We start from the raw sequence: 25,392 nt of genomic DNA on the forward strand, positions 1-25,392 counted from the left end.
CATGACCAATTCTGAATAAATATTTGTTTATTAGTATTAAAACCACAGTTTTACAAGAGTACACTTCACAACATCATGATCACTCGGATTTAGATGTCAATTGAGAATTCAATGTATAAAAAAAAAAAACGAGTCAAAACTATACACCCGCCTGGATCCATTTTCTTCTTTGTCAGCAAATAAAGAAAATATCCTCCAGTATTTGGCTTTCCTCCAGGTCCTGCTGGGTATTCTGAGGATAAGACCGGGCGGGGGTAAGCAGGGATCTGCCCAGTGGTTTTGGGGTAGTGAGGCCCGGCCTACGCTGCAATGTTTTGGGTCTTTGAGTGGACTGCAGTCTGGGCTCAGGTGCAGAGGCAGGACTAAAGACGTCCAATAACTCAACTGCAGGAATGTCCAACCTAGAAAAAAAAAATTAAAATCTTTAGATGTTTTCCTGTTTCGGTTTCTCTGTTCCTCATGTGTCCTCCGCTTGTTTCAAAGGTTGTAACGGCGCAGGCTACATTTATAATACAGAGCCCAGCGGAGCCCTGTAGGCGATGTTGTAAATGAGTATCCTTGCGCTGTTTCATTGTAGCAGAGAAATGCACACAAAGACCGGCGGTTTCAGAACGTGCCCTCAATGTTAAACACAGAGGGGGCAAGCCAAGGGACCGGCAGCAGACACGCACAAGGCCAAAGTCTACTTGGAGCACGGCGCTTGTGACGAAATTATTTGTCATTCACCTTTCACTTGTTAACACAGACAATATGAAAGCAAATCTCTCTTGCTGGAGTGTCTACTGAACCCTAACAAGCAACATTAACAAAACCACTGGGGCGTCCCGACAGAAAAACACATATTCTTGCAGGTGTACGGCGGGGGGAGAATAAGAGGGTGAGAACCCTGCCCTTTCTCCCCTGGAATAGAAATGAGGGAATGTGCAGCGAAATAAATAAACCAAAACGGGGGAGATTAAGCTAATAGAGATTCAATCCCTCAGTCTGGCTGGCTTGATAAATTATTCAGTGTATACACAGTCGAACAACGCCATTCCAGATACAAAACATGAATTCTTTAAGGCACGCTCCACTGATGTTGCTAACATAATTCTCTGCTTGTTTAAAGCAGCATCGATTTGCATCGCGCCGCTCCGCACGCAGCTCTCCCAGGTAAGGCCGATGTTTGGCGTGCACTTGTTGATATGCATGTAGGTGGGCAGCAGACAGACACCGCTGGATCACCCAATCAGGCTGCATTTGTGTTCCTCCACACGTAACTACAGGCCTTGATATGTCGTTTTTTTTCCACACCGACGAACATCAGTAGCAGCTTTCAGAGCCATATTTCCCTATAGAAAGATGGACTGATGTATGCACATGTTTGAGCGCGAGAGAGTGAATGAGGGGTAAGTCGTCTGAAATATGATAACTGATGAAAAAAGAGACTGAAGCTTGAGTAAGTAAATCTGTCTTCCTCATTTGGTCTCCTGCCTGTCATCAGCAAAAGAAGACGAGAGAGAAAGCATGAGAGGGGATGATCGCGCGCGCGTGCGTGCGTGTGTGTGCGTGTCTGTGTGTTTGTAATACAGAGGCTGGAAGCGAGAGGAAGGCAGAAAGGGAATGTGGGGGAGGGACTTTGGCTGGGTTCCTTCTCTGGAAATGTGAGAATTTGCATTTTTATTTGTTGATTTATTTAACGGACAGGGCTCTCAAACAGCCATCCATCAACAAACGACATGTCGGTAATGAATAATGCATCACTTACCGGCGGTCACAATCTATAACAAGGGGAGTGCGGGGGGTAGGGGGTACAGTTTGGGCAGCAATGGGGGGGAATGGTTGTGGCGAGGACGAGGAGGAGGAGGAGGAGGAGGAGGAGGCATAGAGATTGCACGAGGATGCCGATGGATTTTCAGCGGGGTACACAGCGCAACAAAGAACTCAATTCCTAGCTCCAGTTTGTTTGAGGTAAAGTTGTGAATTGCTGCTCGATATTAATACCCCCCCAAAGGAGTCCTGGCTGATCTGTTTTACTGCTACATGCATACACAAAAATGCACAGAGAGGCAGGAACTGTCTTTGTAGAAAAGAAAAGAAAGAAAAGCCGCAGTTATTTTGATGCAACATGTAGGCATTGTTAAATACATCAATCCTGTGTCAGTATCAGAGCCTCAGGGAGCATCCCCTATCTGCTCACACTATTGTATAGATACCACACTGATCCAGACTCTTCAATGACAAACACATTTCTACGAGACTGAATGTAAAAATCACAACGGTCTTATAAAACGGCACCTTTCTTCGTGTCATAAAAGCGTTTGGGCTTCGTTCTCCCGGCGCAGCCATACTGTTGTCTCTTTTCTAGCTCTTAAAGGCCGGTTAAAAAGATTCCACAAAAGTCCTCCACGCCTACGCTCCCCACCTCTTTCGCTCCACTCGTAACTTTCACTGCTTATTTGGCTCCCCTCTTTCATTAAAGATAGCCGTCTCGCCCCGGCGCACCTTTTCATTTGCAGTCCAAACAGTAAGATAAAAAACCTATAATGGCCACTGCGTATATCCCGCATGTCAATTTCTCAACCAATCAATAGCAGGCGGGCAATGGCGGGAGGGATGGAGATGAGACAGGCGGGGTGCGCTGGAACCGTCTCATTACTAACTAGCACAGGATTCATGAAAGGATTAAGAAGGTCACTTAATGTTAACCCCGGCTTCGTTTTGCAATTTGCACATCAAGATTGAATCGGTTAAGATTAGACGGTCACCAGGGGCCTGCTGTTGCCAAGTAAAGGGGGGTTCAGGTAACATGCCAAATCCTACTGTAGGACTTTTACTCATTTAATCTTGTAAAGTAGCCAATCAGAGCAGTGTTTTTGTTGTGTTTAATACACACAGAGAGCAGTTTGTCATCATTCTATACAGATTAAGCTCCTTCGTTTAGTTTATCTATTTGTACGCAGAGATTTTTAGACACCAGCTAAGAAAAAGACATATGTCTAATCCAAATCAGTGGATTACCAAAGGATTACAACTATTCTAAAATATGCACATGAAAGAAAACTGATTCCAGGAAAACCACAAAAGGCATCTGAGAGGCAGACTTCCTCATTACTGCGTGCAGAAAAAACAGTGTGTGTAGCGAGGAACAGCCCGACCATTTTAATAGGCTTTGGAGGTGTAAATGGATGGTAATAAGATCTGATTCCCCGGGTCCCCTGCTGGAATTAATGGGCATCTGCTGGAGCTCACAATCCAACTCGGACCACGCACAGCTTTGTTTAAGAGTTACTTATCTGAAGTTGGAAACTTTGAGCTGTTTTAAAAGAAATGTCCTTTAAGAAATTGAGGGAGAAAGCGGTCTCACAGTCTCCTACTACCCAAAGGAAAGGAGACGTTATACAAGAACAAATTGTATCAACTCTAGGAATAACATTGCTACTAAAAACAGGTCTGAAGCACCACTGTAACAAATTGCTTCTCAGGAAGTGATATTTCTGCACACACACACATGGGGAGATGACACACACTCAGGTTAATTACCATCCTGTGTAAAGGCTGGAAGAAAAAGTGTGAGTGATTCATCCCTGTCCTCAAATCTACTCTACATCTTTCTCAGCGTTTCTACCCGTATGTCCCTGCTCCAACTTTCCTCTTCCCATTTCTCACTTTATCCGATGCCCTCACTCTCCCTCAAAAACACTTTTAACATCTCTCCCTCACCCTTGCTTACTCCGTCTCATTACTGTGGCAGCGAGCGAAGGGAGGGCAGTGTGTGCATCCAGAAGTCTGTTCAATTACACCTGCTGCAGGGTCCCTGCTAGGCCGACTAATGGAACGCAGCATGTCTCCTGACAGGCTGGCCACGGCGCTAGCTAGCCAAGTAAAAAGCTTCATTTAGCCCCTCACAGCTCGAAAAGTTAGCTGGGCTAAGAAGAGACATCATTTAGCCTCCCACATAAAGCGACTACAACACCAGGAACAGCCTCTATAATCTAAATGTTTCATTTGTACTGCTTTCATGCGTTTCATTGTTGTTAATATTTCTTCACAAGGTGAAATTGCCTCAGCAGGTCAGAGGGAACAAATAAAAGACTGCAGCCTGCGAATAATCTTCCAAATGTCCCCACAAGACAGAAGTAGACCTCCCACAGAAACACTCACTCAGACTTTACCAGAGCAGAGGAACTCTTATTAGTCCTCTCTCTCTGAAAAAGAAAGCTCTAAGAATTTCAGCCTATCAAAGAACAAAGAGTCCTGCCTGGATACTTCAAGTACTTAATTGTGCTGTTTTTTTTTATAGTTGATGAATGAGAAATCTACTTTGGTCTGGCTCTTCCATTGGATTTGAACAGTGAGGTTGTTCTTCTTGGTTAGCTAATACCCCCAGCCTTAGAAAGAATATTTCACTTGGATAGAAACTATTGGAATACTTAAAGATGTATTACCTGGACTCAGAGAACTTTTGGATCACGGACGATGAGGTGGGTCTATTCAGGCGTGTGGGAGACCTAGCCGGAGATGTAGCCATGTCCTTTCTGGGCCGCTCTAAGGCCTCTGTTAAGACATACAAGATAAAGAGTTTTATATCAGAAGCAAAAGCAGCCAGGTTGATGATATACAGTTCTTAATCCAAGTTTTACATGCATATGAAATGTATTAAAGTAAACAGTGTCTGGAGAAACTCTCGACAGGATCTTGTAGGATATGTTTTATGAGCCGAGATGTTCCCTCATGTGTATTCCAGTAAGCACTCAAATCTGATTATTGAACATGCAGGCTCACCATTGCCACTGTCCAGATGAGTGGGTCGAGTTTTCAATTGTTTTGCATGTGAGCTCTGCACTGCAGGATGTACCTCTGCCTCTTCACACACACTGTGGACCACACACAAGTTAGGGTTAGATTTAGTGTATGTATACAGCATATGTGTGTATTATATGTGTAAGGTGTGCGTGTGTGCATGAAAGAAAGTTGGCTTGTTTCTCATTGAAATTGTTATAGTTTGAATGTGTGTGTGTTCCTGTCTCCAGTTTCTTTTGTTTACCTAGGGGGTAATTGTTGGTGGGAGGGACCCTCAGGCTGTGGGTCTCTGTTTCTAGTGTTGGAGCTGCTGAGATCTGACTGAGTAGCTTGTTGAAATCTAAAAAGAATACGGCAGAAGAAAAAGAAATTGGACTCAAGATTTGCCAGTCTGCAATGACAGATACCGAAGGACAAAGGACACATAAAAAAGGAACTTTTGAAAGTAAACATCGACATAGTCCTCAAAGGGTTAGCGAACAGTGCTTCCAATTACTCTACAGTTCATTTCTCTTCGGCACCTGTCACCCACCTGCTGTAATCGAGACGCGACTGTTGAAGCTGCTGGTTCTGCTTGTTGAGCCGCTCCTCTTGCTCGGCCAGCCGCGCGTGCAGCCTCTCTCTCTCCGTCTCCAGCTGCATCTTCTGCAGCAGCAGCTGATGCCTCTTCTCCTCCCAGTCCTCGTGACCCAGCAGAGGCCTGGTCAGGGCTTCTTTGTCCTCTGCAATCCCACTGTGGAGCCTGCGTGTAAAGGCATACTTATTTAGATTTATAGATTACTGGAACTTGATCGCATGCATCCATGGTGAACAAAGTATCGGGAAACAGAGAAAAGTGTTCTTCGTTTGCAGGTCAATGGGGGCTGCATTTAACAACAGCAAAACTATATCACAGTCGAGTCTCATTCATCCAATTGTATGTTCAATACATGATTGGTAAAACCCTACTATGTGTTTGGGTAGAGTTGAGTATATGAGTAGAGTTGTGTTGTACTTCACTGGATGTGTAAGAGTTTGTAAACATGTGTTTTGATATAGTTTGCAGATGTTGAAAGAGGCTCCCATTTGATTTAATTCATATGTTTTTGTCATATTTATTCACTGTGGAGGCGAACAAAGCTCTCCAAGTATTCAAGGTTACACAGGGTTAGAAATTGATGTAAAAATGGTCATTGTGTGGGTGAAAATATTATTTTAGCATCCTGACTTCTTCTTTGTGTCTTGAAAAATGCACAATTAGGTTAAAATAAAATGAATATTATAATTTGGTTTGATAAAAAAGACCATAACTATATAATAAAAATGTACCATTCGCACTCCTGCTGGTTAAAAGTGTCATGGTGGCCATTCTCTAGACGAGAGCCGCGGTCCTGACCTCTGCCACATCTGTGTTGGCACTCGGAGCGCGACTCCCTGCTCTTCTGAATCCTGCGCTGTTGGTTCGGCCCATTGGTGGGACTGAACTCACCAGCACAGGAAAGAGAGGCTGCATTGTTGCTCTGGGAGTGCATTGCTGTTCCTCCTCCACCGCTACCCCTGTGCACTTGAGGCTGTTGTGCTCGAGTAGCAGGGAGGCTGAGGTATGAGCCATCAAAGAGTGAGCCATTAGCTCTGCTAGTAGATGTTGTGTTGGCGGCTTCCTCACTGCTCAGCACCTGGACAGAGAACAAAGAGGACAATGAATGCATTTTGGCCAATTTAGGAAGCCTCTGAAATATTTATGGGAGTATAACTGCCAAAACGTTGCTGCTTCATAAAATCCTAATGCAGACCTGGGCTCCACACCAAAATTCACCGATACTGAATAAGGAGTCACTAACCAACCTAATTAACTCGTGTTTCAACGTGCAGTAAAAGCTTCCCCCGTGTGTTCGGAAGGGATGTTCCACGAGACCTCGCATATCATTCTTACTTTATGACCTTTTTTGTGACCTGAAGCTTTTTTTTTTGTCTTAAAAATTCTACTTTCTTCCATTTCACCCTCGTAAATACAGTGATTGTGTTATTAGGCTTCTCTGAGATTGATCACGCTTCTCTGAGAATGTGCTGCTTTCACTATGCAGCTTTATAGACATGGTGTTAGGGTAGAGCTTTGTTTTATAGCTGCACAAATGCAAATCATCTTTCAAATCTCTAAACTGGACAGTGGCCACAAGATTAAGAGGCAAATTCCAAATGAGCATTACTGGCAGGTAAGCCAAGGTCGGCAACATTATGAGATAAACATAAGGAGGATAGCCCGTCTTACAGTGGGCTGAGGAAGAGAGTGTGACTAATTTGCTGAGGGTCAGAGAGCAGGCAAACACACATTATTCAGAGCCCACCTCGGGACAATGAGTGGGGCCAAGTCATCTATTCTTACAGGGGCCGAAGCCAGAGAGGCGTCTTCACTGCTGAAGTGTCACCTTGAGAGTTTTCACTGTGTTGCAGTGATACCAGACCGCTGCAGTGGGCTTCTGTGGGCCTTTCATATGCATTAAAGTGAGCTGCAGGGATGAGTCCTAAACACTGGAAATGAGAAACCATTTCCGTTTCCCTTGCCCCTTAGTCAGCTTTTTTGTTGTTTGTTGTTAGATGCCTAAAATAAGACGTGTGGTTCACACAAGCTGATGACATTTCGCTGTTTTGTTCTACAACATGAAATGTGTCAGTAAATACTCCACTGGAGAATGTCTGAATCTTATTTGTGCCTTTAAAAAGCCTGTTGCTACAAGTGACGGTATAAGACCTCTAAACAACAGTCCGCCTTGAGCATATCGGTCGTGACGTGATGCCATGCGACTTTTATGCAGCTCCTTTATAGCCTAATGTTAGCTTTTTACTTCTGATGATTGCATTTACGCTTCAGAAATCATTACAATTGTGTTCATACGTGGAGAACCTCTTGCTGAAAAAAATGTGTAACTATCATAAATGTGTTTTTGCTACATTTTCAGCAATATTTCAAATAGCAAATGGAACAAATCTCACTTATTTTAGTGTAGGGACCACTTGCAATGCTAACCCCCGGGTCGGCCTACAAAAGTGCATCCTCACTGCATCTCTCCATAACGGCATTTGGCCTTGGGACAATTGCATGCGTTTCCACTGGATGATTTTTTTGAGTCCCTAACGTATGGGGAACACAACCTCTGTAACTACGGCTCACTCAGGAGCAGGCCCATCACCTTACATTGCATGATGCACTACTACAACCCTTATTATGACTTACCACACCCCCACTCTGCCCCATACCTTACCTTACTGTGTGCTGGCTCCTGGCTGAGCTGGGCAATGGACTGGTTAAGTTTGGCCTGTTGCTGAGAGAGGTATTGTTGGTAGAGCCCCAGCAGCTCCTGGCACTCTCTGTACTGCTGCTGCAGGCCTAGAGGACCAGAGTTAAGTAACCAACAACAAGTACACTGAACACAACATAACTTATAGTATAAAATATTAAAACATGCCCCTGGATTTGGCTGAGAAAAAGCAGACTCTGCTAAATAAACATTTTAATTAAAAAAGGTAGAAGTTTTGAAGATACAGAGAAAGCCAAAGAATAATGCAGGCAGTCACCACATATCAGCACTCTAAGCACCTTTAGCTTTTGAATATCTTATTGTTTGTCTTTTTTACTACAAAGACCAGTCAGAGAACAACTTTTTCTCTCGGCGGTAGCGTAAACTACACCATCATTGGGAAGGATGGAGCTCTGAGGAAAAAAAGCATATGTAAACTCTTCTAAAATGTCAACAAATTATCAAAACTATGGCATGCTTACACACCGTCTAACTGCGGATCTACTGTCAAGGAATTCTGTACACAACAGCCATTTTACTAAGGAAAATGTTCTCCTATGCCACTTAAAAGTTAAAAAGATAGATGCTGGATTTAGATTGACAATCTGAATTAAACCCTTGTTTCTGCAATCAATTACAAATTGGACCGAAAAAGTAGGCAAAACAGAGAGAAGTTGAAAACAGAGAGGGAGAAGAGGCCAGCAAAATCAAAGTTGTTGTTGTGGCACAGAGCTTTCACCATCTGGGTCGGGCCAAGCTGTGTTGAGCCGAGCTGGGCAGTGCCGTGCCAGGCTATCTGCCAGACAGAGAGCTGGCAGACACCAGAAAACTAATCTGGAGCGGAACTACTGCTGCGCCTCAGGAGCCCACTAATGACAGTGGCAGCAGCACACTGCAGCGGCACATACAAAAGATAATGAGCACAAGAATGGAGAGACTACACACATTCAATAATCATCCTCAATCTCACTCTCACTTCCTAGTACACAAACACAGCGAGACACGAGAGGACAAATTCCCCACCTGTACTGTAAACAGCTCACACACTTCAATAAAGCAAGTGGAACACACACTCCCGCCCAAGCTGACCTTAAAGTGTGTTCCTCCAGGCCATATCTTTTTATGATGGTGGCCCTGCTCCCTCAGCTGATGAGTTTTTCCGCAACCGTTTGAAAAAAAAAAATCCCCATTTTAAGAGAAAATCAAAGTTCAAAGTGGAGTGTTATTGAAGAATAGTTGGCGGAACACTCCATAAGAAAACACTTTGGTTGTTAGGAGACTTCAATCAGGCTGTGGAAATGAAACAGAGGGAAGGCGAGGAGAGCGGGGACGGCTTTGAATGGAGAACCAGACACCAGACAAATGCAATGCAGCAGCTTCCATAAACATTCGGGAAATGTGGGGAAACACTTTGATTGAACCCTCCGTCTACGGAAGGCTCCTCCACCGCTGCACTGATAATGTCCATGGAAGTAGTTTTATATGGAAAGCTTGAGGACATCACAAGGACATCACATCATGTAAACCTGTGCTGGTTGCTCTATTTATGCAGCATGAATAAGGGTCTTGAAGGGGAGATACTGAATATGCTTATACAGCTCCACCTCAGTCCGAGATAGAGAGTTGTGTGTTGAAAAAGCGTGCTGCTCATATTTCACTAGATTCACATAAAAATACTACTTCCGCATGATTTCTCATGACTAACCAAAGGTTTACCAATAGACACGAATATATCGCACTTGAATACAAATATGGGTATAGTGGAGGGGACTAAACAATACACACATCAGTCGAACCAACAGGACCGCAGCATCACAGGGCCCCCTTACTGTAAATGAAGGTAGCGTGTGTTAATGTATAGACAGGCTGATGCAGTCACTGGACACCAGCGCTGGGTAATCTGAACCGAGTGGAGCAACACTGATAAGATTCCACCTCTCCGCCCGTCGCCACACTAAACATGCTTCCTCCACAGCCTTGGACGTCAGCCAATGGGGGCCAAGCACCCGGCAAGCCCCCGGTTTACATCACAGCTGCAAAGCGCCGACAATGCCTTACTCCTCCCCCCTGCTCCAAAAATACTCAGAATCAAGGGCTTGGGCTGAAGAGGCTTCAGACGGGGCCTGTCAAAATGATTCACTTCCCTGTCAGGCAGAGGCTCAAATGAAATAATGAAATCCACTTCAAGGTGGAACAAATTTGCACAGGAGGGGGGCATATTTTAAAGCCTGCTTTAGCACACTGTGCCAAACAGATTGAGCCTGAGCAAGAATGTGAGAGAAATGGGGGTAGAGAGTGATGTGTATGAATGTGTGTGTAAGGAAGCAATGACGGGGAATTAATGGAAGAAGACAGTTTACATAACTGCTTCAATACAACTGAATCTGGGGGAGATAGGAGTGCAAGTCACACAATAAACCAATAAATAACATCAGGTTACCGTTATTTTTGAAAATGCCTTCAAAATGCCAAGTGCAAACACACAGAAAGAGTTGCATAACTATTCTTAGCCATCTTCGTTGCCATGATCACAAGTAATATGTGGAACCAGCTTTGTAGGAACAGACTAAGTTTGCAAAGCCAAAAATACATAAAAGTGTGCAGAGAAAACATAACTCAATATGGCTCTTTAAAAGAGTCAATGAGTTCTGTATTATTCATTTCAGATGTTGGCCCTGATTGCTTAAATTTAAAAATAAAGTTGAAAGAACATCATTTGTTTACAAGGCTTAACTTACACTTGAGGGTGTGTTTTTGTTTACAGATTTCCCTGCAATTAAGCTCTGCAGAATGGAGGGCTCACAAACATTTTCATAAATCCATTAATCACTGTATTTACTATATTTCTTGTTGATAGTAGTCGGAACACAAAGCCCTTATGAAGAAACAGACTCAAATTCAGTTTGAATTTAGCCTTGGTATCTGTGCCTGTCAAACTTCTCTCTTTTTTTGTTCTTTCTATAAACTGTCAAAATAAGGGGAGAAATGACAAAAAAAAACATGAATTTATTTTCAACACCTCTAATAAATAGAGTGCACCTTGCACATCACATAATATACCCCACATCAGTCGTTTTTAGAAAAAAGGCAAGATAAACAACACCAAGGACAGATCATGACCGTGCCTACAGAGCCGTCATTAAGGAATATTATGATCTTAATCTGCCAAGAGAAAACTGAGTGCTAAAAAACCTCTGATGCACACGGGATACAACCAGATTTCCACACAGTTAATGTCAGGTTTAAATGGATTTTATCTCTGGCAGTCCTCTATCACAACATGTAGCATTTTCAATGACATATTCAAACAGGGCCGTTATCCCCCTCTCTCCGTGGCCTCAGGATTCCCTCCAATTCTTTGAACTCAATAAATGGCATTAGCGTTAGCACCTGCTGTGCTTTATTCTGGATACAGCGAGTAGAGTGGTGCGCCGTGTTTGTAACGCCACCGCAACTTATGCCCATGCCAACATGCCTTGAAGTACTATCCTCCTATCTGAAACACAAATTCAGCGCTGTGTGCCAGTCAGTTCCAAATGTCAGCTGAGCACCCTTAATATCAAGGGTACTTTCCCCCTCTCATCCGAGCTGGCTTGGGGCTTAGGTATAGCCCTGCATTCTTTATACCCCCCGACAACCCTGAATCGTGGTTAGATAAGATAAGCTGAGGCGTAATGGAATTAGACTTGACAAGACTCTCATTCAGTGTGTTTGCCTTTGGTGTCTCCTTAACCTTTCAGAGAAGTGCCGGAACCTTCTGCCTGGGAAGAGCCTTCCTGACTCCTGCATGCACTTTGAAAGACTACGTTATCCCCCCCTGAGGTGCTTGGATCTGAACACTTTTTTTCCCCTCAAATACCTTTTTAATGGAGTTGAGAAGTTTGGTGTAAATGCCAAGTCTCCGAGCCAAAGTGCCTTTAATTGAGTTGTGCTTTTTCTAATTTTCCCCGCCGCCGTTGCCAATCGAGCAATTTACCAGCGGGGTCAATTACTCCTCAAATTGTGCAGTGTTTTTAACCTAAATCGGCTGCTGGCCGTGCTCTGGTTTTGACCTGGGCGGAATTGTTTTGAGACAGTAAATGGGATGTGGTGTGCAATAAACAGCACACTATGGCAGTAACTCTAGCACTTACCCCATGCTAGACAATCAAGAATCAGCAGGCGACCCACCCAATCTCATTTTGTAAGGAGGAGGGGGTTTCTGAGTGATATTTCTCCGTTAATGTTCAACATCCAGGGAGTGTAACAAAGACACATGGTGGTGAAAGGATACACTGTAGTCTTCTCAGTAAATATCAACATTCATCTTTGAATGATAAGATGATTTAGATGGTTGGCGCCATGGCTCCAAGCTTGAAATTGATTCTGTACACAACAGCGCATAAGCTACACTTGCAAAATACATGTGCAGCAGGCATCAAATCATTCAAATAAATCTGCTCTTTCTCTGTCTTTGTATCAAATTGAAGAGATCTTGGCCAGAAACTGTACTTAGCCGTACCTAAGACAACACTGCCCCCTGCAGACTAACTAATGGTAAAGCACATCCAGCAATGGAACGCTTTATTAAAGGAACTTTATGTGCATCTTAAGGATATGCAACTGTGAACCAAGCACATTTTCATTCCAACCCGACTATTTTACTGATTCTTGTCATATTTTAGGTTAAAATGGGCATTATCAGTGAAATCCTCTGGTGTGTGTTGCTGTTATGTCTTCTTTCAAAACGTTTCAATATGTTTTTCCACAAGGATTCTTCAATCACTGGAAGAATGGAAATTAAACACCATACTCCGTAACATTTATGAAACTATTGTTGCCTGGAAATGTTGAGGGACTTCTGGTTTTCTCATTACAACACAATTCGCAGAAGCTGCAGTGGAAGTGACACAACACCAAACTACACACACTTCAACAAACCATGAAGCACCATTAAAAGAAGCCATTTAAGTTTCAAAAACTAAACAAAGCACGGAGAATCCAAACCATTGTGGGTCAAGCACATTCATTCATTCCTTTTTTTTTTCTTCCATCATACAAGGTGGCTATTTGCAACCTCACCCACTGCAGCAAAAATGGGTGGGTGAGAGAATCTACACTTGATTTTACTTTTCTTCAGTGTTTTTTAAAGGATACTCTCCCTCTCCTGTACTATGATGACGTTCTGTTGCTCCAGCTTCTGGATTTTGCCCTCAAAGTTTTCCTGTTCGTGCTTCAGACGCTGCACTGACTCTTCCTTCTCCTCGCTCACTCTGGAGAACAGGAATGAACAGGGTTAGAGCCCAGGTGGTTTACAACATTATACAATCCAAATGTGACAAAGGATGAGAAGCTGAAGGAGTTCAATATTAAACAATTCAAACAGGTATCACTTCTTACAAAAGGTTTGACTACTATCATTTTAAAACCAGCAGGTAGGATATTTATTAAAGGATGTCTCAAATGTATTTCTTTTAATGAAATATATAGTGATGCAGAGGTGTCCTGGCCTTACAATTGTACTGAAAAGAAATTGGGTAATATCCTTAAATATATCCCATTATTATTTTTGAGATGTTGAGATTGAATATCATAATTCCTTCAATAATTCCCGAATCATATTTCAATAGCAAAACCAGTCAAAAATAACCCAACATGTTTCCAAATAATTTAGTCAAAGGCTATAACGTTTAAATCTTTTCCTCTTAAGAATCACCTTCAGCTTTTTTAATACCACACTCAGTAGAACATTTGCCACTTGATATTTAAACCTGATCCCAGTTGGTTACCTTAAGACCTTAGCTGGCATTTGATGTTTAAGATTCAAATGATGTTCTTCATATTGAAAAACTCTGCAAGACTAAACTGTATGCGGATAAACTAAGGGATTATATTGTGAAAGAAATTGCAGCACAGCGCCATCTTCTGGAATAATCCATTTCTGCAGTTCTGTGTTTGAAAGTTAAGGGAAATTCATTTTTTGTTTTAATGGAAATTATGTACAAGGGCTCAAATACAAAACCAGAAAAAATATACCTTCATTCTTAAGAGTTTTTGTATTTGTTTCAGTTCAAGACTTTTAATCGGCCCTCAGAAAATGCTAAAAGTATAATGGAATATGGCCCACACCTGAAACTTGTGCTTTTCTTATATTGTACTTCTTAAATATGCAAATATAATATATTACACACTATTCATGTGATAATAAGCCCAATTTTCAAATAAACTCAGTAAATTAAAGTTGAAAATGTTCAAAAAAATCATAGTTGATCAAAAAAATCCCAATAACTTATTCACATAACCAGCTTGAGAAAGACCCTTCATACTTTCCCTTACTATAATGTGAGGCTTCTGTTTTAAGGGTGAGCTGCAACACTGTGTGTAACTAAATAAATGAACCCCTACGGAGAGCAGCGATGTTTCTTAAAGATTATTCAAGTAAGAATAATTTACCTACGTCTGATTGACTTTGCTAACTTAACTTATGAGGCAATATATCTCTCCTCTAGTGAGGGGCTCAGACCCTTGTATGTTTTTCTGTATGTTTGCCCTCAGGGGAAAACGTTTGGACACCCCTGCCCTAAATCATACATTCATATGAACTTTGTAACAGTTTTTATATACTGCTGAATACCTGGCTAGTTCTTCGATGAGATTTGCAATCCGGCGCTTATCTTCAGGACAGAGGTCTTTCAAACAGACCTGACTTTTACTCCTGCTGGTGTCAGAGGATACCTGTGCAAATACAGTTATTACATTATAAAAAGATCTAATACAGAAACTAATACATGTAATCCTGTTAGCCTCGATAAAAAATGTAGCCTACATCAAACAATGGTTTACCTGTGTTGAGGAGAGAAAAATACCAGAGGATGGAAAGAGGGTGTGCTCTGTGGCTGCAGTAGCACTGAGATGGTCTGGCTCTTTTCCCTTGGAATAAACACCAGAGGGCTCATTCTGTAAGTGGCCTTGATTCCTGCCAACTTTCTTTAGTGTGTTGCCACTCTTGCAGTCAGAGCTACGCCGGGCTCGCATCTTGCTACCTCTTATACTGGATGTACTGGTGCTGCCTGATCCAAAACTGAAAGGGGTCTGAGTCTTCCTTTCTCCTTCCAATCCTGAGAGTTTGTGGGAATGCAGAGGAAAAGCCATTTGTTTAATAGATGCATACAAATATTTCATACTTTGTTCAACAATGATCCATACAATGTCATTGAGACTCACCAGGAACAAACACCAGAGGCTGTTCATCATCTGAAAGTGTGCACAAGGCAAAAAGAAGATTTAATTTACATTGGTGTCAAGTAACTAAGTACATTTACTCAAGAACTGCACCTTTACCAGCTTTGATAAACACATGAATGCATCAACAATTATAATCAAAACATATGATGAACATTATTCAGGAATGGGCTAATCTGCATAATGATTACCTCTACTTTTGGAACTTTTAAGTATATATGCTAATACTGTAGTACTTTGTGGTAGTTTTACTTGTACTCAAGTACAAGATCTGAGTACTTTTCTACCAACAACTTCCCTTCATATATCAAACTCTTTTATAATAGTATGAATGACACTGAACATTCATACTGTTATAAAATAGTTTGATATATAAAAGACAATGTTAACGTGACCTATGATAAATAACTTAGCATGCAATTTACCATACGTAGCATTAACTGTTAGCTTAGTAACGTAACGCTAGCTGTCTCACTTCCTCGGGAATAACAACTTCTTAGCATTGACACAAAAGTAACATCTACGAAACCTTAATAGAAAACGTTTACAAATTACAATAAGACGTTTTTGAATGGTCAATGTACAAACAAGCTAGTTTAGTTTTGTAAAAGTGAGCCTACCGCCATTCATCCAAAATATCCCCGAATTTGCAGTTTTTGTCGCCGCCGCCGCCATGTTGAAACAACCGCCACCACTCCCAGGGAGCCAAGCGTTGCTAAGGAATCCTAGCCCCGCCTTTCCCTTTCAGCTCAACAGCCCATTGGCTAACCCGTAAGAAAACCGGGTTTCTATTGGCTGGAACACGTGCCAATACTGCGTCAAAGCTTCATCTGTCGCTTCCTGTGTTGTCAGCTGAGAGGTAAACGATACAGGGCAGACAGCTGCAAAGGATGCTTCCTCGGTTTGGTACATATTTGTAAATACCAAATGGATGAGACTAAAGAAAGCTTAACCTTTAAAGGTGTTGCTGAGAGACTGACGCTTGGCATTACTCGAATACTCGGTGTGTATAATTATGTGTTTTACTGTTAAACTAGCCAGGTGATGTTAATGTTAGCTAGCAAAAGGATGGGGCATTAAACTAATACATTTTATGGATGCGTCCCTATTTTAACAGAGAACATGCCAGGTGTGGTCGATGTGCGTTTTGTGGAGAGGGAGCCTGCAGAGAAGAGGAGCCTCCTGTCATGGGAACAGGTGAAAGATTGAGCACTTTAAAGACAAACACATTTGCTCTGTTATACATTGTTATTGAATATAAACCTGCTGTATTTCTTCCTCAGAAAAACACTTGCATTTTGCCAGAGGACCTGCGAGATTTCTATCTGACTACTGATGGATTTACCCTAACCTGGAGTGTTAAACTAGACAGTAGGTGCCCTCATTAGTCTGTAGCACTCTCACAAAAGTCTTCATTATTTACATGAAAGGCTACTATTAACAAAGGTAAAGGAAAAATAGCTTTTGACCACCAAGGACCTGTGTGAATGAATTACAGCTTGGTGATAACGTCATTACTGTGTGTATGTGTTTGCCTTTCAGATGAGTGTGTTCCCCTGGGATGCATGATGATTAACAGCGTGGCCAGGCTGTGCCCACTCCTCCAACCAGTATCAATATTCTCTCTGCCCAATGCACCCTCTCTGGCAGACCTGGACTGGGAGGAGGACAGCACAGAAAGTGGTAAACCTGTCAGAGCCTCATGTGGGCTCAACTCAACAATTACAGCCTGTCAACTTTGATTAAGTCTGTTTGTGTGCTCAGTTGTGCAGAAAGCAATCTAATGAAAGGAATGTTGATTGCAAAGTTAATATTTATTCCAAACTCATTAATGCTTTGTGTGCCAGGGAGGGGGCATGCTCCCGCTGCACCCCACTTTGATTCCCGGAGCCGCATCTTCGAGCTGCACTCCTGCGGTGTGAATGGGAAAGTGTGTCTAGTCTACAAAAACTGCACTCCAGGTGATGTCTTTGTGTTCACAAATGTGCAACTTTTATGATTTCTTTAAAAAACTATATTTTCATATTTTTGTTACCATACATTTAGCATCATGTATGTTGTTCTTCTCAGGTGTGGTAGCCCAGCAGAGTGAAATTTGGTTCCTTGATCGCTCGCTGTGTTGGCATTTACTGACAGCAACATTCACCTCCTACTACCGACTGATGATCACCCACCTGGGTCTGCCTGAGTGGCAGTATGCCTTCACCCCGTATGGCCCTAGCCCCCAGGCCAAGGTGTTTAATCAGTCTTTCTATGACAATGTGTGGTTTAAATGGCGATTGCAAAACTTTCAGTAACTGGTCAACTTTCAACTTGTATTAAACATTTTTTTTAGAATGTACAGACCATGATCCTTTTAAATTAAATCACTTGTTTATAGATTTTGTATTATTTATAGGGATAGCTTTATGCCACTTTTTCAACTCAACTCTAACTCAACCAATGTCAATACATCTTTTACTTCTCTGGAAATACTAAGCTGTTGATAATACATTTTTACAGATGCACTATGCTTTACATAGCTATCTAAAAAACATGCTCATAGAAAGAAAGATTTGACTTCCCTAAAGAATAAATACAGCCACAACATGACTCAATTTAGCAATATTTCGCCTTCATTCTTTCAAACATTTAATAATAACTATATACAATCAACGATCAATGTAGCCTATACCTTAAAGATAGTTGTTTCTGTTTAGGTCAACCATAAGAGAAGACATTGGATTATATTATTCTTCCTTTTCCCTGAAATCTGATCCATTGATATTATTTTCTATCCCAGTATTGAACTCATAGCATTAGTGATTATAGTATGAGCTCATCCCCAATTAAAAAATAAATACACTTGAAGTCATTGCATGTGTAATAAAATATATATTTATTTGTTCTGTTTCATTCACAGTAAACTAAAAGTTGGCTCATTTCACATATTAAGACATAATACTTAAAGTTCCTAGACACTTACACAAGGCCTAACAGTTTTTAACCTCTTCATCAGAGATAGAAACTTTTATTTTTTTGCACTGAATGCAGATTACAGGGCCGGAACGCTTTCCTTAGAAAGTTATGGCACTTTGCCATTTCCTTGTAGTTGACCACTGTTGTGCTCAGTTCTTAAACCACATTGCACAGGTCTTTTATGATTTAGTCTACATATGCTGAGCAGCATTGTAAACAATCTACCTCCTGTTCCCTCTGCAGCAGTGGGCATCACTGTACCAGCCTCTGACTTTCAGCAGTGAGCTCAACTTTGCGGATCCTGCAGGAGATTCCCACCTCAACAAGCTGGATCCTACAAAGGCCTTCAAAGGCAAAGTCAAGGCACCCATCTTAAAGAAGAAGCAGTCGACACCGTGCAGCCTAGGGAGCGCAGCAAAGAGCCAAGGCAGCGCCGTAAGACACCACAGTGGGGGAAAGCGGTGAGATTTTTCCATCATAGGAAAACCATTCAACCAGCTTTTCCTTCTACACAACCAACATGGGTTAGTCGAGCAGCTCGCAAGTCCTTCAAGGGTCGGGTTTGGTTAGCTTCGCTATGCTCATTGAGAGCATGTTGTCCAAAAGCAAGTCTGGAATGGTGCACGTCTGAATGGATACATAAGAAGAGTTTTTCTTAAGCACAGTTGTTGCGTTGTCATCAATACATTCATTCAGAAAAGCCACATTTGATACAGGTTCACTAGTAACACCTAGTGGTAAACATAAGTATAAACAGCCTTTTCGTACAATCTGGTCAAGTGCTGCCGACAAACAATCCTGACATGTTTGTGAAAAATTGGACAAGTGCTGTCATTAATAGAAACTCAGTAATACTTCAGTAATCAGAATAAGTAAATATCTCTATTTATCATTGTATATACTTAAATTTCAAATGTCTCTCACAACAATCACAATATATCATCATATAAACACATTTAAAATAATTGTAAAACTGCTAAATAAAAAACAGGAAGGATAAAAATAATACTATAAGTTGGGCAGTAAGTGCTTGTATGACTAAAAATGTAACTCTAGTTACAAACTAAATCAATTAACACTGTTCTAAATAAAATCATCAACACATAATCAAGATTCACAAAAACAGCATCAAGCTTGGCCCAAGTTATTTAAGTTGCTAACTGGCCATCGCATCACTGCAGTGCTTTGCTGATGCTGTGTCCCTATGTAAACTTTATAAACATATAAATGTGCTAGAGTTTAGTCCTATGAGTTTTTTTTAATCTAATAATGACATTTGCTCTGACTGATGCGGTTTAATTCCAGCATTTAAGGAAAATAACGTGCTAGCTTTAGTGCTATTGTTGCCGTGGCAGTGTCATTAGACATCCAGTCTAAAAAAATGTACTCCTACAAAGTTAATCAAGACACATTACCTAATCTCATTTTACATGTTTGAGCTTCACGCTGCTGTGCACTTGATTTTTGGAAAGATTCATGCGTATTATCTTTGCTAGTGTTGCTGCCATTTCAAGCTGTGAGGAGCCAACTCCTACTGTTCCTATTTTGTTTTCCTAAAAATACATGTTTGGACAGACAGCTTTTTACTCCACGTGTATTGCCCAAGCTCATGTAAATGGACTCCTGTTGATTGGAATAATGAATGATATTAATGGTGTCTTCCAATATTTAATAAGCTGCTATTACCTCAATAAAAAACATGAAATGTAAGTGTGTTTTTTCATCTTCTATGCATTATAATTGCTATTACATTTCAACGTTCGTCTTAGAAGCTGAATTAGTGCGGGTTGGAGAAATAATTGCTAGATGTCCGAAACTGCAACTAAGGTTTGTGGTGAAGTGAATCACAGAAAATAGACTTTTTAAAATAGCTTGGGATTGTTTGAGCCATTCTTTGTAAATGTTCTAATGTCCTTCATCTTTGAAAGATGTTTTTGGTCTATTAATTCAACCCATAGTCATCATGGAATGCTACACACACATATCAACCTAACATACACCATGTACACAGTTGAGGGTATTAGACACATACATTGGCACAGATTTTCTTCTGTTTCTCCAGGGGGGCAGTCTCCTCATCAAATTCCTCCATCAGCCCTTCACCCGGTTCAGAGACGTGAGGGTGGTGCATTTCCACCAAGACCTTGTAGAGTCCTGCACCCAGTACTCCTCCAATGGGGGGGGCAACCAGTGGCACCCACCACCAACCATTTCCAGCCCTGCAGAGAGGAAAAACAGATAAGAGTCAACTATTCGAAAATTACAGGAATAAATACAAAAAATGTTTTGAATTAAATAGTTACCAATACTTCCAAAACTACATAAATTGTTAACTTATAATTATAATTATTGTACCACTTTCATTGTTGGAAATAACTAGAAGTATACCCCTGAAATGTGCGTGGACAAACAACTCATGCCAGAACAGAATAATAAATAACAGATGTGTTGCCCTCAAATGACATACAGAAATGTCCCCAAAAGCCAAGACAAGTGTTTGTGTACCTGAACACCTCCATCCCCCAGCCTGCTACAGCAGTGAAGAGCCTGGGGGCGATGTCTCTGGTGGGGTTGATAGCATAGCCACTGTTTCTGCCCATAGAGATGCCAATGAGGAGAACTAGGAGACCCACTGCGATTGGCTCTGTGCCCGCTGCTGCCGGTTTGTTCCTCTGGTCGGACAACGCCATCAGGCAAAGCAGCAACAAGGCTGTGCCTAAGATCTGGCATACACACAAAATAAAAGTTAACATACATTGCTGTGTATAAAACAATACAACAAGAAAAAATAGTCAGCGCAGAATGATTGTGATAAAGCTGTAATCCTCTACTTCAATTTCATGGCTACCTGATCAAGGAATCCAGCCATCAAGGAGAGGTACGGTGCGGGGTAGGTGGCAAAGATACCAGCTGTGGCCATTTCCCCGGTTACACTCAGGTTTCCTCCACAAAATTCATGTATGGCATCTGCAAATATAAACAATATCGATGTACTCTTAGATGTTATACTAAAAAAAATTGAGTAGCAATGATATATGGACAAGGAGGAGTGAATAAACAAACATGCAGAGTGTACTAACCGTAATAGACACCATATATTGTCCCTGCCGCCAGAAATGACCCCAATAGTTGTGCAAAAACATACAGAGGCAGCATCTTCCATCCGAGCCGGCCAAACGTGCACATTGTGAATGACACTGCTGCATTCATGTGAGCCCCTGATGGAGTTAAGAAACATGTGTCAGATGATGACATTTTTGTAATAATTCTTGATATAAAACTGTTTAAAAAGGTCATTCCTCATACCTGAGACTTTCCCTCCAACATGAACCCCCATAGCAACACCGAGTCCAAAGCCCAGGTTGATGCTGAGGTACTCTCCGAACGCTCCCTGCCCTGTCACTACCTGGGCCACGGACCCCAGACCAAACACCTGCACACAGAGAGAAGGGGTCATGCACAGGCAAAGCCACCGACGACATATAAAGGGAGCGAATGACTGGGGGAAACTTCTTCTTCTTCTTGAAAACTGGATTTGAAATGTAGCAAAAACTGATGGATACTTCTTTCACATTGGTGCCAATAAGTCAGCATGTAAGCCAGGCATACAGGGTGTAAGTAAAGAATGAGTGTTTGTTCAGAAGTGTTTGATACTAATCTGAATTCTTCATTTACTTTTTAACTGAAAACTACAGTGGTGAAGTGAAATTAAAGCTGACACTGAAAAACATTCAGCGGAAACAGGAAACGTGTGGTTCCTCCTGCAAAAGTCATGTGTACTTAGGGTAAGATTGACCTCAGTTTTTCCAAGTAAAGCCTGGCTGTGTTCTAAGTATAGGTTTGATTCGCTACTACACGTAATATGACTTTTGCACCCACCCACTGCCTGACCATTCCTCTGGTGACATTTCCAGGTTCACCCACATGAACCCACCAATCCCCAACCCAGGACCCCCACCATGTGACTGGAATGTGCCTTTGTGTGTGTGTGAGAGGGGGGTGCATGTTATCAGGGTCAAGAGCATGACATTAATTATTAATGGCACATGGCTGTTACAGATAAGCATGCATTCAAAACAGAGAGAACAGCTCATACATGTAGCAGCAAAATTATGGATATAAAAAACGTTCAAGGTTAAACACATCATTAAAACAAGCTTTTCTTACCATCATGATATATGTGCAGAGGGTTTCAGCAAGTCCAACACGGACACATTCATTCCTGAGCCAAACTTTGGGTTTAGAGGCGTTGAATCTTTTCTGTTGAGAGACCCCCAGCTCTAGTGCCTGTTCCAAATCCTTCATTATTCCTTCTACTTGCTCCTCTTTGTTGTCTTGTTTTCCTTTTATTTTTATTTTGGTAGAGTTTTCTTATTTAGCAAGAATAAAGATCAAGTTCAGTCTCCGTTGAAGAATCTATGTTGTTCCTCTTTCAATGTCACACCGCACTCCACAAAGAAGACCCGCTCTGTCTGTCACTCCTCCCTCTCTAGCCTTCTCCTTTTTACTATGTCTTTCTTTGTGTCTGTCTCCCTCTCTCTGTCATACTTACTCATTAGGATCTGTACCCTTTTTATAGCCTTAACCCAACCCCCTCCTCTTGCATAGGTTCAAACACACACAGTCTGACCCATCCCCCCAATAGCTTTGCATTTTCCAGACTCACACCAATCAATAGGCCAGGTGTCACGGAAAAAATGACTGTGTTGAATGAGATCAGAATTTTTCCACTTTGTATAACTGTCTAAGAAAATACAAGCTTTTACAAAATTGTACATCCAAACTAAAATATATCAGGGTCTTTTATCAGTAAATGTATATCCACAATACATCCTTGCAAGTCACAGGATGTTCTCCTGAAAAATGTTAATCAGTCTGTTAATTGCATTGTATTAACATTCATCAATTATGCGCATCAGAGGAGAAGAAGTACTCAGAGCCTGTAATTAAGTACAGGTTGGAGTACCACAGTGTATGAATACTCGGTTACAGATAAAAGTCCTGCATTCAAAATGTCGCTAAACTAAAAGTACAAAAGTATCAGCATCAACATATACTTAAAGTACTAAAAGTACTCATTATGCAGATTGGTCCATTTTAGTGGTGCATTAAAGTGTTATCAAAGCTGGTAACGGTGCAGTTTAAATAGCTTTGTATGCTGCAGGGTAGCATGTGAATTTACTCAATGTGTAATTAAAGTCATATTTAGGTGTTGTTTATATTTCCCTTTCAAAGTCATTAAATATATTAAATTAATGTAGTGGAGTTACAGTGCACTATTTACCTCTGAATTGTAGTAGGGTAGAAGTATGAAGTAGAAAAGTATTGAAATACTCAAGTAAAGTACAAGTATCTTAAAATTGTGCTTAATTATAGTACTTAATAAATGTCCTTGCCTGACACCGCTGTGTGCATATTATTTAAAACATTGACATGTGTATGTTTTTATTCTATAAAGTTTCATGTATGTCATTTTACGATGTTATAGTGATTGTGACAATCCAGGAATGAGTAAATTTTTCCACATCAATAGCAAGAGGAATGTAGGTAAACAATCAAGTCAACGTAAAGCAAGCCTATTGATTAAAAGGGGGACTTCATTGACTACAGTCATTTATCTGCAAGTGGAAATTTGCAAAAATCTTCCATCAAGTCCACAGGTAGTTTTCCCATTAGAGCCATTGATCTTCTCGTTTGCCAACATGTTAACAATATTGGATTTCGCCCACCGTTGATTAGGGAAATTTCCAGGTAACATAAACAAAACAAATGATGACTGACTGTTCAAGTGTCCCCTTGAAATGTCCCTGTGGTGTTTTATGGCTCAGATTTGTTTCTGTGCAACTTGAAGCATTTATTTTGCCCTCAATGTGATAGACATGTGTTGCAGATGTTCCAGATTACATAACTTGTAATTACACTATGTGGGCGTGTTTTCATTGGGAAAAGATAGAAAACAGTTATTTTCTTTCTGTTTTGCTGCACACAACTTGACCTCTGTCATAAATTACCATGAGTAGGGCAGCCTTGCCATGCTGTAATCACTTATGTTTTGTTGAGCAAGAAACTTCCAATGAGTAGTCATCATGATCTGACTATCCTGCACAACGATATGTAAACCATTAATACAAACCACACCAGACACTTTGATCATGGGCGTGTTAACACGTTCATCAGACTTCAACCTTTAATCCCACAGAGGTCGGCGCAGCATTGCTTTTCCTTTATCTAAGTTCTAGTCTAGTTTAACTGAAGTTTTTATTCCAAATTACTCCAGATTAGCATCACTCAGATATATTTTCATTATACCATCCATGAAAAAATCCTTTCAATAAACTCATGAACAAATAAAACATTTGGAATCATGTGTTCGACTTACTAAAAAATCTCAGAAATCTAAATGTGTTGTAATTGTAAATCTACAGGCCACCATGACATAACCAGTTACATCAGTTACATGTAGATACAGGCCCAAAAAATCAGCATTAAATAACAGTAATAATATAATTATTATATAATACTGCTTTATTTTGTAGTATTATTGAATATTTCATTGTTTTTTGACTGTGCAGTAGCAATACAATTATCACACATTAAAATGCCTAATGACTGTATTATTCATCAGATAAAGAAATCAACTATAGGAAATGACATCTGAAATCTTGACAATCTTATTTGCACCATGTATGTTGAGTTGTTGGAGGAGCATCGGACATAAGATTTTCATTGCCAACATATACGCTGTATCTGCTGTGCATATGACAAATAAAACCTTGAAACCTTGAAACCTTGAAACCATGACAGGGTACTAATAACCTTATTTGCAGTGGCGGCTGGCCAATAGAGGACGCTAGGGCGCCGCCCCACCACTCACCTCTCACCACATTTCCTTGAATAAGACATTAAAAAAATGAAATAAAAATGAAATAATAAAATAAAAATATTTCGAAATATATGTATATATTTTTTTAGATGTGCAAGATAAATATTTCATAGGGGCGCAGGAATCTTTGCCTCTCGTTAAAAGTTGTACATGCGCAGTAGCTCCTCTTCAATACAAGAGATAGGACGATGTCGGGGCGCACCTCTCCTGCGTCCGATCTGAATGCAGCTGGATTTGGCGGCGGGGCTGACGTCACAGCCTTCTGTCATAAAG

General features: G+C 41.1%; 3 protein-coding genes across 3 annotated transcripts; 1 reads left to right on the top strand and 2 right to left on the bottom strand.

The window, feature by feature from the left end:
- Positions 1-9: 9 nt before the first annotated feature.
- kiaa1328 (KIAA1328 ortholog) lies at positions 10-15,973 on the bottom strand. Its single transcript, XM_063909990.1, has 12 exons — positions 15,899-15,973; positions 15,261-15,290; positions 14,880-15,154; positions 14,671-14,771; positions 13,194-13,309; positions 8,022-8,146; positions 6,091-6,437; positions 5,315-5,524; positions 5,027-5,122; positions 4,765-4,856; positions 4,428-4,536; positions 10-401 (listed from the first exon to the last, which is right to left on the bottom strand). The coding sequence occupies exons 1-12, from the start codon at positions 15,951-15,953 to the stop codon at positions 173-175; spliced, it is 1,785 nt and encodes a 594-aa protein (XP_063766060.1). The 5' UTR covers positions 15,954-15,973; the 3' UTR covers positions 10-172.
- A 152-nt stretch (positions 15,974-16,125) lies between these two features.
- On the top strand, positions 16,126-19,957 carry tpgs2 (tubulin polyglutamylase complex subunit 2). Its single transcript, XM_063911165.1, has 7 exons — positions 16,126-16,281; positions 16,396-16,475; positions 16,562-16,649; positions 16,821-16,961; positions 17,126-17,239; positions 17,349-17,512; positions 18,480-19,957. The coding sequence occupies exons 1-7, from the start codon at positions 16,206-16,208 to the stop codon at positions 18,699-18,701; spliced, it is 885 nt and encodes a 294-aa protein (XP_063767235.1). The 5' UTR covers positions 16,126-16,205; the 3' UTR covers positions 18,702-19,957.
- aqp7 (aquaporin 7) lies at positions 18,133-22,764 on the bottom strand. The gene is made up of 7 exons (XM_063911164.1): positions 22,404-22,764; positions 21,543-21,669; positions 21,317-21,454; positions 21,085-21,203; positions 20,742-20,959; positions 20,269-20,455; positions 18,133-18,863 (listed from the first exon to the last, which is right to left on the bottom strand). The coding sequence occupies exons 1-7, from the start codon at positions 22,539-22,541 to the stop codon at positions 18,786-18,788; spliced, it is 1,005 nt and encodes a 334-aa protein (XP_063767234.1). The 5' UTR covers positions 22,542-22,764; the 3' UTR covers positions 18,133-18,785.
- Positions 22,765-25,392: the final 2,628 nt, after the last annotated feature.

Source organism: Eleginops maclovinus, chromosome 20 (genome assembly GCF_036324505.1).
Source record: "Eleginops maclovinus isolate JMC-PN-2008 ecotype Puerto Natales chromosome 20, JC_Emac_rtc_rv5, whole genome shotgun sequence".
Classification (NCBI taxonomy): Eukaryota; Metazoa; Chordata; class Actinopteri; order Perciformes; family Eleginopidae; genus Eleginops; species Eleginops maclovinus.